Raw genomic sequence first — 16,547 nt, forward strand, 5'->3', positions numbered from 1 at the left:
GCCTACTTGGCCACTGTTAAAACTGTAACTTAAGGTGGGTACAGCCTCAGTGTTCACAGTAAATGCGCACTGGAAGTTGCACAGAATTTTCACAACGTTCAAGGCTTTTTTTTAGGCAACATTGCTCCTGTCTATGAAGCTGACATTGTGTGTGTGTGTGGTGTGTGTTTACCTGCTTTAGCGCTAGGTTTCCTATGATCAGATTCCACTTCTCTATGGGAGAGTCCATCTTCCCCACGTTCACCTGCACAGGGACAGACCAAAATCAGCAACTCAAATCATCCAATATTCACTTTCATCTCCTACTCAAATAGCCTACCCACAAAACAGATTAAAAACTACTTTGAACAGTTTGTAGGCACCGTTAATCAGATTACAAACTAACTAAGCACAATGTTCAATTGAGTGCATTGTTTCAGATTGGAGGGTTTGTGACTGTTCTTGTTTTCTTAGCAAAAGTATGCAGAGCTTAGCAGTTTCTAGTTTTGAGAACAAGGAGTGAGCTGAGGGAACAAGTGAAACACAACACTGAGTTTCTCTGTGTGAGACAGAACAGAATGATGTGAATGTGTATCTGTGAGGAAAGAGGAGGAACTGGCCAAACTGAACAAAGAGAGAATTCTGTCCCTCACTTCATCAACTTCTCCGACCCCACATAATTTGAATGGGGGAGAAAGAGAAGGAGGATCAAAGCGAGGAAGGAAGATGGGAGAATGAGAGTGTACTGCCGTGTGAGAGTGTGTATGTGTAAAACGAGAGAGAGAGAGAAAGTGAGATATGTTAGAGATTAAATATGGTGAAGAGAGGTTGTTTTCTTTGCAGTTATATGACAAGTTTTACACTAGATTCTGAACCCAAAGGCTAGAATCTAAAAAACTATTGCTGGACAGAACAGTCCACCAATCAAATCCATGCCCCAGGCACTACTGTCCTCCCTTCAAGACATTAGTTATTTTCTCTAAATCCCTCTGCCTCTCTTTTTCTCCACCTACTAAGGAAGTTGTGTCTTTGTAAGGTACACCCTGTTCCCTACCGTCTCATTTAACCTGACAAAGAGGATATTACGAGACTAGTAATGATATGTTGGGAGTAGAGATTTGCTGGCTGATATATGGCCTACCAGACATGGCCGATGGAGGATCACAACAAAAGCCTATAAAGACAAGCCCAGGCATGACAACAGCCAGCATGATAAACTACTTTAGTCTGCAGTGCCTGTCTCAGGTAAAACTACAGACATTACCACTATGTATAACCAACGTCATCCACATTACCATAACTACATGTTACATAACTACTATGTCTGATGGTCTTTAATCCTGTAACTCAAAATAATGACATCATAACTTGTAAACCAGGAAGCCATCTTGATATACATCTTAAACAGGCTTTGTAAGAGAATCAGTAGAGCATGTGGAAGAGCATGTGGAAGTGTGTTGTATCCAGAATGTGCAAATACTTTTTGATGGTGTGTATGTGCAGAAGTGTGTTTGAACAGTATTTAAAAGTTGGTGTGTGTGTGTGTCTTACCGCGGTGGATAGTCTGGATGCGAGGGTCATCTCCAGGTTTCCCTTCAGGCCCAGCAGGGCCGGAACCAGGATAAAGATCTCTGTAATGTACTTAAAGGCATCCCAGTGCTGGGGGAGAGAGAGAGAGAGGGAGAGAGAAGAAAGAGAGGAAGTGGGATAGCAGGAAAGAGAGAGAAAGAGAAAGAGCGGAGAGGGATATCAGACATCTCATTCTTGTTGAAAGTCTATTGTTGGCTACTGGCTAGAACAGAGCAGATGAGAGCTTACTATGTGTTCATTGTCAGCTTGTCCTCATTCAAATATTCACATTCTACATTCAAATTCAAACGTTCTATTAAGAAGTAGATAAGGAGAACCGCCGTAGCTTCCTGTCGTAGGTTCCTTCCTAGTAATCTATCCCTACTAGTATTTGCTGAGTGGCTATGAGAATCCCTTTAACAATTTAAAATCAAAGTCAATAGACAGATATCCCTTTATCACCTCCCTTGAAAGCGCTTACAGCCATTTACTCTGGACTACACAGGAAATGGAGTCATAAGTAAACAATACAAACCACTTGAATTAAACTGTGCCAAATCCATCTCCTCTACCTATTTGAACATCCCATGCACTAGCCCACACCCCAGTCTCAACAGGACCTATGCTTTACCATCCATCATCCCAGTCTCAACAGGACCTATGCTCTACCATCCATCACCCCAGTCTCAACAGGACCTATGCTCTACCATCCATCACCCCAGTCTCAACCGGACCTATGCTCTACCATCCATCACCCCAGTCTCAACAGGACCTATGCTCTACCATCGCCCATCCCAGTCTCAACAGGATCTATGCTCTACCATTCCCCATCCCAGTCACACCTGTACTATGTCCAGCACCATCCCTGCCGACACTGTGCCGAACCCAGCCAGCAGGAAAGGCACCACGATCTGCAGCGCCATGGCCAGGGGCGACTCCTTGGGCATGTTCCGTGTGGGGGGCCTCTGACTCTCCTCTTCCTCCTTCTCCTCATCATCGCCCTCCTCTCCCGAGAGCGTCCCCTCAGGGAGCATGGGCTCAGCCTCAGAGTACCGCACGTCCCCACCGTCTGACAGGCTAACGGACGTCCGTGCTACCCGGTCCGAGTGCCGGCGCACCTCCAGGTGAGGCAGGTCAGGCCGGTAGCCGTTCCCCTCAGGCTTGGGCCCCAGGTCGGCCATGGCCAGACCACGCTCCTCCTGGAGCTTGGTGTATCCCGTAGGGACCATGGTTTGAAACAGAGAGGGGATCCACCCGGTAGGCACTGGCTTCAGAGAGAGACTGCTCCAGCCACCGCCGGCTCCGCTCATACGCACCGCTAGGCTAGGGCCCAGAGAGTCACCCAGCGTGTGGCTGTTCATGCTGCGCACTGCTGCTGATGGGTCCGCAATGTCTCATCTCCATTCATCCAGACTGGGGCAGTGTGAAGAAGGGCAGGCTGGGCTGGTTAAATAGGAAGAGGGGCATCCATGTCCACTACGATCAGCCCTGTGGAGACCAGCCAAGGAGAGAGGAGACAGAGAAGGGGGAAGACTGTCACTGTTCTCTTCGGCTCATGCAAGCAACACAAACACAAACAAACGATTGACTAGCTATTCTCCCCGGGGCAAAGGCAAACCACATTTAATTTCAAACAGACTAGATAGCCCACATTGCTTGTTTTGGTTCTGTTATCAGAACAACCCAGAGGCTGAGGAGGGGAGGAGATTTCCACACAATGCATGCTGTGTAATAACACACACTATCAGGTAGGGCTATTGTATGTCTGGTTGAATGTCTCTAAAAACCTGCACAAATATGATATCAAAGTGCAAAGTGCTTTGTAAGATTTTATTTATTTTAAATGATATAGCATAAGCTCTGCTTATGATCATAGCTGAATGTAAGCAAGTCGTGAAACTTTTGCGAAATCCATAGGCATTAGTGAATAGTAGGCTGCTGGTTGCTTCTCTGGCCAATGTATTCAACACAACCTTTCTCCTCAGATAAATTGACATTTTGAAAATGTAGGTAGTTATGCCATATGGATAGTTCCATAATAGTTTATTGTTTTTGTATTGGCTAGGCCCATATGGCACTAGCAAAGTCAAAAGACCGTTGAGGTGTTAGAAATCCGTATGTCTGTCAGTCTACTGTCAGAACCAGGTTAAAAGCTCTCACTACTGTCTTGCGTCTTGGTGGATAGATATTTTCTACCAACTTTTTAACACCAATAGGATGGGTAGAAAACTGAAAAGCGAATTTGATAAGGAAGTGATTAAATAACAGCGTTATTCCGCTTTTAAATATGTTTTTATTTGTATTACCGTTGTCACATTTGTCAAAATGTTCTTCTGGCAAGGCAACCTAGCCACATAAACAGCTTGGATGCTAGCGCGAGTTAACATAGCTGGCTAGTACAGGCTAGCTAAACAAACAGGGGAAAAGCAAAAAGGCTTACCTATACAGAGGAAATGCTCTGAAATTAATTACATGTATCAGGAAGTTGATACTAATTTAATCTGTTTTATTCACCTTTTTCTGTTCGTGTCTGTGTTTCAGATGTTTCAGAACGATGCCCTTTTCCTTCTTGACAGCAAGCTCGTCACGTCACCGCAAAAGTGCCACACAGACTAGTACGCAGGCGCAGAGCACTTTGTCGGGCTACATCTGGCAGTTTACCAGGAATTTCTTGACCAGAGGCTACTAGTTGTATCCTTATAAAATAAGTTCAGGACATTTATGTCAAGAACATCAAATAGGCGCTGAATCCTATGGGTAGGACCAGGAAATGTGAAATATGAATTCACTAATTTTTATAGGTAGTTTGTGATTTTGCATTAATGCGCTTGTTACAAAACAGCTCTTCTGAAATTGTATTGTGTTATGACATAATACATGTAGTAGTTGCATTCAATATAAAGTTAATCAATTCATAATCCATTAACCCGAAGGGAAGTATGACAATGTTTTGGTTTTGAGTTTTGTCACTCCGAAACAGTAGAAGGCGCTATACACCAATGGAATGTTGGTTTTCAACCTATGACCCAAATGTTGATGCATGGACAGTCAAAACATGGCTCGAAATGTGTTTAACCAAGCTGCTAATATTGTCCAACTCAGCAGGTTTACACGTCTAGCTGGGTCAAGGTCACTTTGCACGCAAACTCCAGCGGAGCCACTGACTGTCAGACAGCAAAACAATGGAATAAGGTATGCAAGTTGTCAGCAAACTAACAAAGCTATCTAGATAGCTAGCTTGACGACTCTGTCAGTGTTTGATTCCTGTGGTCAAAGAACCTCTGCATTGGTCGGGCGACTCTTTTGCAAAAGGTGTGCCCATGTCGCGCGCATTGTACAGAAGCTGTCCATTTTGGGCACGCGCTTCCATCCCCTTTAATTGCAAAACTGATCACCTGAAACGTTAAATGGTGTATTTAGGTAGTAAGCAGTATGTCCTATAAAAGTCTCACTATTACACTTCAGGTACACAGTGCATTGATCGGTACTGTGCATTGATTTTTGTTCTCCTTTAAATTATTCTTGCTACTGTAACAGTGTAATTACATGTGCAGGAGTATAACCCTGAACAACCCTAAGAAGAGGAATGCCCTGTCTCTGTCAATGCTGGACTCACTGAGAGGCAACATCCTGGCAGACATCGACAGCGACGACCTCAGAGTCATCGTCATATCAGGTAAGATACCACCAGAGCGCTGATTCATAATCAGATGTGCCCCCCGTTGGTCACCCCAAACACTGTTGTATTGCGTTGTGTGTGTTCCAGCTAAGGGACCAGTGTTCTCCTCTGGGCATGACCTGAAGGAGCTGACGTCAGCACAGGGCAGAGATTACCACACCAAGGTGTTTCAGGCCTGCTCAGAGGTGAGGTTCACTATCCTACTGTATACAAATATACTGTACACACATCATCATCATCATTATCGAGTTGAGTATGATTGTCCTCCATAGGGTCTTCTTTTTGTGGGTCTTCAGATGGCTGTTTGTACATACAGTACACACAAATTGTCATCCGCAAACATACTCATACCTCTTGTTGTTATTGAAGGTTATGACCCTGATACAAGACATTCCCGTGCCTGTGATTGCCATGGTGAATGGGGTTGCCACAGCAGCAGGATGCCAGCTTGTTGCCAGTTGTGACATTGCCGTGGTGACAGAGAAGTCCACCTTCGCCACACCAGGGATCAACGTGGGTCTGTTCTGCTCAACACCGGCCGTGGCAATAGGAAGAGCTGTCCCCAAGAAGGTACACACACACACACACAGACAGACACACTCTGTGTAACTGATATATTCTGATATTTTACAGGTAGCCATGGAGATGCTGTTCACAGGAAACCCGATCTCGGCCCAGGATGCTTTGCTGCACGGGCTGGTCAGTAAGGTGGTTCCTGAGGAGCGTCTAGAGGAGGAGACTCTAGCCATCGCACGGCGGGTCTGTCAGGCCAGCCGGCCCGTTGTAGCCCTTGGCAAGGCCACCTTCCACAGGTGTGTCTCACTCCACAGATGTTTTACCACACTGTAGCACTCAACCCTTCTGCCTACCATGTATTCATTCCTTGTTTGCATTTTGTTTCAATGTTTTTGTTGGTTTGAGTGGATAACCACTGATACACTTGCATGCATAAAGACAGCAAAAGACTGTCATTTCCCTCTTGAAAGATAATTACTATATACAATCATAATTTCATTACTGTCCCAGACAGATGGCCCAGGGGCGGGATGCGGCCTACGCCACAGCCTCTCGTGTCATGGTGGATAACCTGGCTCTCAGAGACGGACAGGAGGGGATACGGGCCTTCATAGAGAAACGGAAGCCTGTGTGGACAAACAAAGCAGAGAAGGCCCATGATGACTGATGTCTGCTGGGCTGGCCTACTGTGGCCTGTGAGCGGTCAGCAGCCTCTGGACTGGAGAGGGAGCCTGTGGATGGTTGAGGTGGTAAACTCGCCCCCAATTGGACCCGAACCCATCACAGAACACAAAAGGGCTCGAGGACGACATTTTGAAATGAAATCCCTGTTTATTGAAGTGATTATCTGATGAAGGGATACTGCAGGGCAGTCTTCATGTGCCTTAGGAGGGGGTGAGGTGAAGGTTCTAGGAAAGGTACACCATGCACCCATGGTCAAGGGACTCACTCAGAACAGAGATTGGGCAATGTAGAACAACTGTGCTCAATGTGAGAAACAGAATGTAAATGTTTAAAGGGCCAATCTGCATTTCAAACAGTAACAGAGCAGGACACCCCGCCACTGATTTGGTAAAAAGCTGATGGGACTGGAGAAATGGAACCACTTTAAAATGAATAGACAGAGCTAGGGATGCAAGGACTGACCATCCATGAGATACAAACATATTTTAAAACATGTTTTCAGGCTATACATTGTTTCAAAAGGAGTAAAATAAGCGTATATTTTGACAATAGAACTAAGCTCATGAGGAATTTATTAAGGTATATTCTTCAAAAATGGATGTAGCATTCAGATTAACCCCATTAATGTATTTAAAAAATAAAACACATTTAGTAAAGAACCGATGAAGCCAATCTGCCTATTATTTGATATGTAGACACATTTAAACATAATAGGCCCAAATACATGAATGGGAAACAAAGGAAGTATTGTATAATAGATCCTGTGTTTAGTTGAGCCTGCACTGGTTAATGAAAGACAACAGGTATGTGAGAGGTGACCTGGTGGCTGTGGGATTGAGGCGTCCATCTAATGTTTAACAGTGACTGTACTACTAACAACGAAAGACTGCTAATATAGTATAGTAATGTTCCATGTTCTATGCATTAGCAGTGTACCGCCACATGATGGCACCATTGTATCCCTTGAGAAGCAAAGGCTTGATGAAAGGCAAATTGAGTGGAGTGTTGAGAATTTAACTTTGTAATGATCTTATGGTAGCCTATTGCTATGACCAAATTCCTAGTTTGGCCCACTTACAAATATTTTGGTCTCAATAAATAAAGTACAAGACACAATGTGCGAAGTGAAAAATAATATGCAATACTCTTAGTAAAACACGTGGGTGTCCTGGAAAAATGGCCTGTATAATCCTTTATTAAGATGAGGGTGTTGGCAGCTGCTTAGGGTTGGAAGAGGGTGCAATTCATTTTGCCTGAACAGTGTCTCTCCACTAGAGGGCAGTGTTTCCTCAAATATCAGCGGATGAATAATGTTGTCAATTGCGCTCCCCTTTTCCAGGGATATACACTACCGTTCAAAAGTTTGGGGTCACTTAGAAATGTCCTTGTTTTCCATGGAAACATACATGAAATGAGTTTGAATAGGAAATATAGCAAAATGCATAGGAAATGTAGTCATTGACAAGGTTAGAAATAATGATTTTTAATATAAATAATAATCGCGTTTGTTTTGCTTTTGTCAAAGAATCCTCCATTTGCAGCAATTACAGCCTTGCAGACCTTTGGCATTCTAGTTGTCAATTTGTTGAGGTAATCTGAAGTGATTTCACCCCATGCTTCCTGGAGCACCTCCCACAAGTTGGATTGGTTTGATGGGCACTTCTTACATACCATACAGTCAAGCTGCTCCCACAACAGCTCAACAGGGTTGAGATCCGGTGACTGTGCTGGCCACTCCATTATTGATAGAATACCAGCCGACTGCTTCTTCCCTAAATAGTCCTTGCATAATTTGGAGCTGTGCTTTGGGTCATTGTCCTGTTGTAGGAGGAAATTGGCTCCAATCAAGCGCCGCCCACAGGGTATGGCATGGCGTTGCAAAATGGAGTGATAGCCTTCCTTCTTCAAGATCCCTTTTACCCTGTACAAATCTCCCACTTTACCACCACCAAAGCACCTCCATACCATCACATTGCCTCCACCATGGTTGACAGATGGCATCAAGCACTCCTCCAGCATCTTTTCATTTGGTCTGTGTCTCACAAATGTTCTTCTTTGTGATCCAAACACCTCAAACTTCGATTCGTCTGTCCATAACACTTTTTTTCCAATCTTCCTCTGTCCAGTGTCTGTGTTCTTTTGCCCATCTTAATCTTTTGTTTTTATTGGCCAGTCTGAGATATGCCTTTTTCTTTGCAACTCTGCCTAGAAGGTCAGCATCCCGGAGTCGCCGCTTCACTGTTGACGTTGAGACTGGTGTTTTGCGGATACTATTTAATGAAGCTGCCAGTTGAGGACCTGTGAGGCGTCTGTTTCTCAAACTAGACACTAATGTATTTGTCCTCTTGCTCAGTTGTGCAACGGGGCCTCCCACTCCTCTTTCTATTCTGGTTAGAGCCAGTTTGTGCTGTTCTGTGAAGGGAGTAGTACACAGCGTTGTACGAGATCTTCAGTTTCTTGTCAATTTCTCGCATGGAATAGCCTTAATTTCTCAGAACAAGAATAGACTGACGAGTTTCAGAATAAAGTTATTTGTTTCTGGCCATTTTGATCCTGTAATCAAACCCACAATTGCTGATGCTCCAGATACTCAACTAGTCTCAAGAAGGCCAGTTTTATTGCTTCTTTAAACAGCACAACAGTTTTCAGCTATGCTGACATAATTGCAAAAGGGTTTTCTAATGATCAATTTGATAAACTTGGATTAGCAAACACAACGTGCCATTGGAACACAGGACTGATGGTTGCTGATAATGGGCCTCTGTACGCCTATGTAGATATTCCATTAAAAATCAGCCGTTTCCAGATACAATAGCCATTTACAACATTAACAATGTCTACACTGTATTTCTGATAAATTTTATGATATTTTAAATGGACAAAAAAATTGCTTTTCTTTTGAAAACAAGGACATTTCTAAGTGACCCCAAACGTTTGAACGGTAGTGTAAGTCACTAGCCAGTATCCTGCTTGAGCTTTGTGGTCCAAGCATGTAGAATATGTATGAAGAAACTTCACTGATATATGAAGGGAATAGCAATAACATACTTACAGAAATAAATCCGCACACACAAATATACAGACACATGATCAGAAATGCACACCCCAATTTGTTTTATTAAGTAAAGAAAAGTCTCTGAAGAATGATCTGATAAACCATTTTGCAATTCATTATTTTACCAAAAAAGGAATGACTTATTTGCATGTTCAAATAATAACAGTATTGTTATACTGTTTGAGAATGATAAGCATTGTATCAAAAAGTACATAGTTGAGAATCAGCAATAAAAGGGTAGGTGGTTGAATATGTATTCAAATGTGTGACGTCACACTACAAAGTAGTATGTATACGTCAGTAAGTATTGATGTGTGTATATGGAATGATTTAATATGTAAAAGTGCTGGTAACTGAACAGCAGTTAATGTGATTGGTGAAAATAAGACATGAATTGGCAATTAAAGCATATTGCGGCTTAGTAAGTACTGCAATACTAATACACATTCCCCCTCTATAGAAACCTCTTGCAGCTGACAATTACTCTGTGGTAACGAAAATACTGTACTGTTAATATGCAATTAATATTCATGTAAACTTTTCAGAGGGAAATAAATCATACATTACTTAATGGGAGAAAAGGGGTGTTTTTTTCTACGGACGACAAAATAGTTCACTGTTGATAGAGTTTACAGTCTCAATATGGGGTACAAAGCAGACACTGGCCTCCATATCCAAACATACTGTACACACTGTATTCAGGTTACAGAAATGCATTGCGATGACTAGAAATTACAGTGGTCACTAAACTGAGCGACAACAGAATAATCTCAATGAAAAAATAAACTCCTCGTTTGAAAAACGGTCGTTATACAGTGGAGGTGCTTCAAAATTGAAATGAAAGATATATTTTAGACAATTATTTTAATCGTCACTGTTCCGTAATTCTATTATTTGACATAGCTTTGTTTCTTCTCTCTGAAAAATAAGATATTCACAAGCATAGAGTAAATTGACCTCTAAAATAGATAATTTGGAAGTAACTCATAAAAAAAAGAACAAATGAAAAGGAAAAAGGAATCACTGAGTTTGTCTCGCCAGGAGAATTGTCCCCTGCTACTGATAACGTTTAAATAACTCAGTATATTAACAAAAACATCATTTACTGTACATTTTAAACTCTAAAAGACAGATATCCATATATATACACACTTTTAAACTCCTGCTGTTAATGATTTAACATTCAAAAAATTAAATAATCAATCTTCAGTGGGTTTTTAAAAGGGATCCATAAAAACTTCAGAAACTGGTGTCCTGCAGCATTCATGATGCAGTATGACTTTTAAGGTCAGTACGTCACATATAAAGCACAAACAAACCAAACTAAAACTCCTTAACACTAGTAGGACTACCGCTTGTCTCTGCTGCCACAGTGTCAGTGACTACACCTCCATCTCCCTCCTCTCACAGCAACATAGACTCCTGCATAGTGAACGCCTCTGGTGCGTGCCTGTAGTGTGGTCCTCCGAACAGCGGGGGGAGTTGCTGCCTCATGGTGGGCTGCTGTTGCTCCTGGAACTGTGTCCTGTAGTGAGCCAGGCCGTCAGGGCCAGGAGGGAAGGTGAACTCCTGCACGGGGGACATCTGGGCCCTCTGGAAGCTGGGGGAGCGGGGTACACCTCCAGGGGCATGTGTCATGTCACCACCCTCCTGCTGCCCCCACGGCTGCACCTCCACTGCCCCTCCCCGGCCTGGCCCCTCAGGCAGGTAGAGCGGGGTCTGCTCCCCTCTCCTGCGCCCCTCGTACCTGTTGTAGTCAACAGGAGGGTACATCGGATGGGCGGCTGCAGCGAGGTGAGCCGTGTGGGCTGGCGCAGGTATGTGGAGGCGTTACTACCAGGGCTGTCCAGCTGCTGTATGGTGCGGGGGGCCACAGTGGTCCGGGGGGATGGGCTGAGCTGGGAGGCTGCCTGTGGGTGGTGGCGTAGGAGTTGTTCATGAGGGCCTTCTCCGGAGAGAGGCTGGGCCGCTGGGTGGTGGCGTACCCCCTCTCCCCATACATCAGACCCATAGGTGGGGTGCCTCGGGAGGGCAGGGGGCTGTAGTGCCTGTCCTCTCCCAGTCCCCTCTGCTCAAGGCTCACACTGTAGGGGGGGTAGTGGAGTGGCACCATAGCAGGCCGGCCGGGGGAGTACTGCTGGGGGGGCGTGTGATACTGGCTCTGGGCATTGGGGTGGACATAGGGTTTACCCCCAGCAGGGCTGTTGAGGGACAGGGCAGTGGGGATGGGGTGTTTGGCCTGCCTAGCCACTGGTCCTATGGAGACCATGCTCCCTTGCAGGCTGGGGGTGCGGGTGGGGGGTAGGGAAGGCGTCTCGCTGTGCCTCATCTGCGACGGTGGCCTCTCTAGCTCCAGGACCTCCACAAAGTTCTGCTCTGCCCCCCCGGGCACGTTGTCGTACTGAGAGGCATTGGAGCCGCGGTTGGAGCCTGGGATCAAGCCCCTGGAGTGGGGCCGGCGGTTGAGCAGCAGGGTGTCGTCAGGGCTGGAGGGGACCGGGGAACCACCGTGGCTCAGCTGGATCTCCCTGGCCGCCGCTGCTTTGGCCGCCTCCAGCTTGGTCTCAGAGGGCTTGACCCAGCGCGGGGCGATGTCTTTACGAGAGCTGCTGGAGGCGGCATTGGAGTTGTGGTTGGCCGTGGCGTGGCTCTGAGGCTTCCCTCCGTCCACCACCTTTGTAGGAGGCTTGGGGTGCGGCGAGGGCGCCGGGGACGGTGTAGGTGTCGGTGTGGACCCTCTCTCGGGGGTGGCGAGGGTGGGGACGGAGGGCTGTTTGCAGTGGGGGTCGAGGGGGACAGAGTTCTCTCCGGACCCCCGTGATCTGGCCTCCCTCTTCTCAGCCTTGTGCTGCCGGACCAGCTTCTCCAGGGAGTCCCTGCGCGCCCGGCTGGGGGGCCGGCTGTCCCGCTGGCGCTCGAGGGAGGGGCTGGGCGCTTTTGGGGGCTCGGCCGGCTGGGCGTGGCTCTGACCATTCGCCACGTGGTTCTGGTTCACCGCCGGCTCTGGGGGAAGCTGCCCAAGAAGCTTCTTGGGATACTCGTCCTCTTTACCTGCACAGATACAACAGAAAGACAGGTTAGAGCACCTGGAGGGAGAACACAAAACGGCAAAGGCATGTTTTCAAACTATGAATATTAAAAAAGGGCAATATGGATTCATGCAACATCACTGCCGACGGGGGGTGAAAATAAAGAGAGAATTACATTCACCACAACACTGAATAATCACGTCTCCACAGGCGAGAAACCAACCAAGGACATAAAAAATACAACATCTGAAATATATCTTATATTAAATTCCCAGAGTGCGAGCCAGAGGCGTCCAATTAGGAAGTGCCATTCAAAAGTGTAGACTCTGAAATGATACGTTTTCACTCAATTTCATTAAAATGTACTTAGCTGCAACAGCAGACAGCGACTTCAAAAGGTCAGACTGAAATTGGCTAACGGACTGTCCTTAAAGACTTTAGAAACACTTGTAAGAGGTAAAATAGGAAACATGACTGAGTTAGCACTCTAGGACACAAACCATAAATACATCAACTCTATGCAGTTTTAAAAACTCTATTACTTGATGAGTACATTATTATTATTATTACTACATAATTGTATCTACCCATGTCAAGAAAAGAAAGCACAGTACAGGTGACACAAATATACAGAGAAACAGACAGTGAAGGTGTGACACTGGATGTGTTGGACTCTGGTAGGAACAGTGTGTCCACAATCACCATAGAAACCAGGAGACACGAACTGGAGAAGAGGAAGTGATGTGATGGACCAGGAAGTGTTGTGAGTTTTAACCAGGAAGTGTGTGAGTTTGAACCAGGAAGTGCTGTCACTGACTGGTATTGAATCCACAAACTAAAGTGGCTCTCCATTGTGTAAGAAAGTGATGTTCCAACAATATGTCCCATTTCCCTGTCCTTTGACTGAATGGGAGAAAACAATATCGTAAGTCACAGCATCCATCACTCCTACACAGCTTCCTATGCTTCTCTACTTTCACTTAGAACCACTGATCTGAAAAGCCTGGATAAGAGAAATAATGGCTCTTTGGTTGGGGATAAAGGAAAGGAGACAAGAAGCGGAAGCCATTCAAATGTATTGGGACACAGCCCAGATCAGTGCTTTATTGCTCCCACCCATCCAGTCTTCTCAGTGAGGACTCAGGAGAGGAAGCCACTTAAGAGAGTATTGAGGATTCACCCAGGAAATATATGTGTTCACTAACACAGGTGCTTTAGGGTTTCCAAGTTAAGGGTAGGATGCAGTCTCCACCCCACAATCAAATGTAAACACAGACAACAACCTATTCAAACCTTTGTTTAGGCTCTTATTACAAACCTCACCCAACAATTTAACTGTCAAAGTTTGAAGAGTTTTGGCTTCTGAATCTCCATTTCTCAACATGACATGTGGTTGGTTCACTGGTAGCAGATGGGTTAAAAATGAGCTCCAAGTGCTGCAGTTGAACAAAAAGCCTCCAGTGTTGGATGATGCTTATTATCCTGTCACCAGGAAGAGAAAATAGCTCTCTCACGGTGTGTGTGTGTGTGTGCGTGTGTGTGTGCGCACACACAACCAGGGTGGTAGGATGCCACAGTGCATTAGGACATTCTGAGGTTAAGCCATTATGTAGCCTACAATGTTGAGTGGTGACCAGTCAAAGCTTCAGGCAAGATGAAAGTATCTTATTAACTGAAATTATTGACTCAAAGTATCTTATTAACTGTAAAGTATGAGTTAAATGGTTACTACTGTCTGACAATGACTATCTCTACAGTACCTAGCTAAAAGCAGTCAGAGACAAAGAGTATGGGAGTAATAGAGAGAGGGAAATGGAGAAGGAGAATCCCTCCATTACAAGACTCCAAGGTAGCTTTAAAGCAATAGCAGCCTGGCCTGAGTTGCAGTAGCTACTGTATAAGGTTGCGGTAACATTGTGACAATGTTTTGTAAGAGAACCCCAGGGCTGCTGGACAGACAGGCGACAGACAGACGTAAAACGGAGGGAGGGATGGACAGATGATGAAACAGGGGAACACCAGTCAGGATAGCCCACCGGTTACTGTTGTAGGAGGGGATGTGGCCCCCACTCCCACCCACACTTTTGTAGGCTGGGCCGAACGATTGGGAGAAGAGGGAAAAAAGGCAGATTAAGCAAGAGAGAGAAAGCAAGATTAGACACAGACTGCTATCACTAATTACTACTACCACTGGTAATATTACTACACAGCAGCGAGCAGGAGAGCTCTGTGTGTGTGTATGAATGAACTGTAACTGTGTGGTTGAGGGTGAATGTAAGTGAAGTAACATGTGCAGGCTGATACATCCGTGTGTGTGTGTTGATATTTTGAGCTTGTGTGTGGCAGTTGTCTAATCTGTGTGTGATAAATCTATAGCCTAATGTAATTAGTGTGTGTATGAGATGTGTTGGGGGCAGTAGGCTACCTGGTGCGGCCAGCTCCAGTTTGGACCTCCTTAGCTCCATCATGCTGTTCTGCAGCTGCTCAATCACAAAGTCATCCTCAAAGAAGAAGTCCTTGGCCAGAGTCACCTGCAGAAACTCCACCAGATCCTCCATGGACAGCTTCAACAGGTGCTCTGCAAACACACACACACACACACACCACACACACACACACACACACACCAGTGTGAGAACACTTTCTCTTGTGCAGTTTGAGGACAGGCACGTGTCTTAGAGTTTAGCGGAGGTGGTTCAGTGAACCATTCTCACATGATGAGTAACTTTGCCTGAGACCTGAAGCTGGGGCTTTAGTTCAGCGGGTTAAAACAGTCTGGTGGCGCACAGACAACCACATGGTCACAGACAACCACATGGTCACAAAAGCACAGTCCTACTGTTATAGTCTTACTCTTGTGCAGTTTGAGGACCGTGTAGGACATGGCGGTCAGAACTCTCTCTCCCTCCATGATATAGATGTCCCAGATCCGCAGGGTCAGGGTGAAGGGGGTCTGAGGGAGAGAAAGAGATAGGGAGAGAGAGAATGAGAGAGACAGAATGGAGGAGAAATAAATATATTTTCATAATATAATTTAACACTTTCTTTAGCCCAACACCCATGGTATAAAAGCTGCAGGCCTAAAGGACACAGAGGGAAGGGATTGAGCCACTCACCCTGTCCAGGAAACACTGGAAGAACCACTTCATAGTGTACAGGCTGGTGAACACCTCCTGTGTGTCCTGAAACATAGAGGACAATGAGCCGTTACCACTCTGCGTGTGTGTGTGTGTGTGTGTACGTGCATGAGTATTAAACAATGGTTTAACAGCAGTGGTGAATCAGCCACTGTGCCCAAGGCCCCATATATTAAAAGCAGTCCATGTCTGTGTGTGTGTGTGTGTGTTGTGTGCATGGTTGTGTGTGTAGACATGGCATTTCTCTCTCATTCCACCACCCTTTAATCTCAACACATCAAAGGCTGCTGCTGTGGCACTCAACTCAGTCCCCCATACCAGCAGGCTTAGGGCTGTCATTTATTTACCACTACCCCCTCCCCAGGCTCTGTGTGTGTGTGTTCTCTGCGGGCCTCACCAGGTGTGACTTCAGTTTGGGCATCAACTTCTTGAGGATGCGGTCATGGTGCTCCTGGAAGCGCATCAGCTTGGGGAAGCCAGGGATAAAAAACCCTGGAGTGGAGGGGAGGGAGAGGGAGGGAGGGAGGGAGAGACTGACATTAACAGTCTCTTCACGTCCGTTTTCAAAGCATTTGATAAATATAGGAAATTAATCTGGTGGTTCTTGTTGTGTGTGGGTCTGAATGGAAGGGACGTGAGATTGGGTGAGCTCTATAGATATTTGGTAAGAAGTTGTAAGGGGGGCGGTGTTCTCTATAAATGTGTTTCCTCACATTTTATGGGGCCCAGAATAGATAGCCTACGTCCTTGAAAAGGTATGTGAGATTGTTTGGAGTAAAAGATCCCAGCTAACTATACTATCTGGTCTAGGGCATGGCTGTTCATGCCTCCTTAGTGTGTCTGGTCTAGTATGCTACCCCTGAATTGAGTTTTATCCCATATGGTGCACATGTATGGTA

General features: G+C 45.5%; 3 protein-coding genes across 4 annotated transcripts in view; 1 reads left to right on the top strand and 2 right to left on the bottom strand.

Annotated features, from left to right (window-relative positions):
* LOC123483466 (solute carrier family 41 member 2-like) overlaps positions 1-4,290 on the bottom strand; it is a 29,630-nt gene extending 25,340 nt beyond the window's left edge. The window contains exons 1-4 of the mRNA XM_045213565.1: positions 4,063-4,290; positions 2,391-3,036; positions 1,531-1,638; positions 173-244 (exon numbers count right to left, since the gene is read on the bottom strand). Of these exons, the coding sequence (XP_045069500.1) occupies positions 173-244; positions 1,531-1,638; positions 2,391-2,909 (699 nt within the window). The 5' untranslated portion in view covers positions 2,910-3,036; positions 4,063-4,290. The remainder of the gene's footprint in view (positions 1-172; positions 245-1,530; positions 1,639-2,390; positions 3,037-4,062) is intronic.
* A 260-nt stretch (positions 4,291-4,550) lies between these two features.
* On the top strand, positions 4,551-7,088 carry LOC121543957 (enoyl-CoA hydratase domain-containing protein 3, mitochondrial-like). Of its 2 annotated transcripts, none has more exons than XM_045213566.1 (6): positions 4,551-4,740; positions 5,103-5,224; positions 5,315-5,412; positions 5,597-5,797; positions 5,861-6,039; positions 6,258-7,088. In XM_045213566.1, exons 1-6 carry the CDS (start codon positions 4,589-4,591, stop codon positions 6,355-6,357), a joined length of 852 nt encoding a protein of 283 aa, XP_045069501.1. In that variant the 5' UTR covers positions 4,551-4,588; the 3' UTR covers positions 6,358-7,088. The 2 variants fall into 2 exon arrangements, with proteins under 2 accessions (XP_045069501.1, XP_041710013.2); XM_041854079.2 differs by having other exon boundaries at positions 4,552-4,740; positions 6,254-7,088.
* A 2,429-nt stretch (positions 7,089-9,517) lies between these two features.
* LOC121559429 (USP6 N-terminal-like protein) overlaps positions 9,518-16,547 on the bottom strand; it is a 38,418-nt gene continuing 31,388 nt past the window's right edge. The window contains 6 exon segments of the mRNA XM_045213567.1: positions 9,518-11,270; positions 11,272-12,533; positions 14,937-15,089; positions 15,365-15,464; positions 15,628-15,693; positions 16,046-16,140. Coding sequence (XP_045069502.1) covers positions 10,887-11,270; positions 11,272-12,533; positions 14,937-15,089; positions 15,365-15,464; positions 15,628-15,693; positions 16,046-16,140 — 2,060 coding nt within the window. The 3' untranslated portion in view covers positions 9,518-10,886.

The sequence above is a fragment of the Coregonus clupeaformis genome, unplaced genomic scaffold (assembly GCF_020615455.1).
Source record: "Coregonus clupeaformis isolate EN_2021a unplaced genomic scaffold, ASM2061545v1 scaf0124, whole genome shotgun sequence".
Classification (NCBI taxonomy): Eukaryota; Metazoa; Chordata; class Actinopteri; order Salmoniformes; family Salmonidae; genus Coregonus; species Coregonus clupeaformis.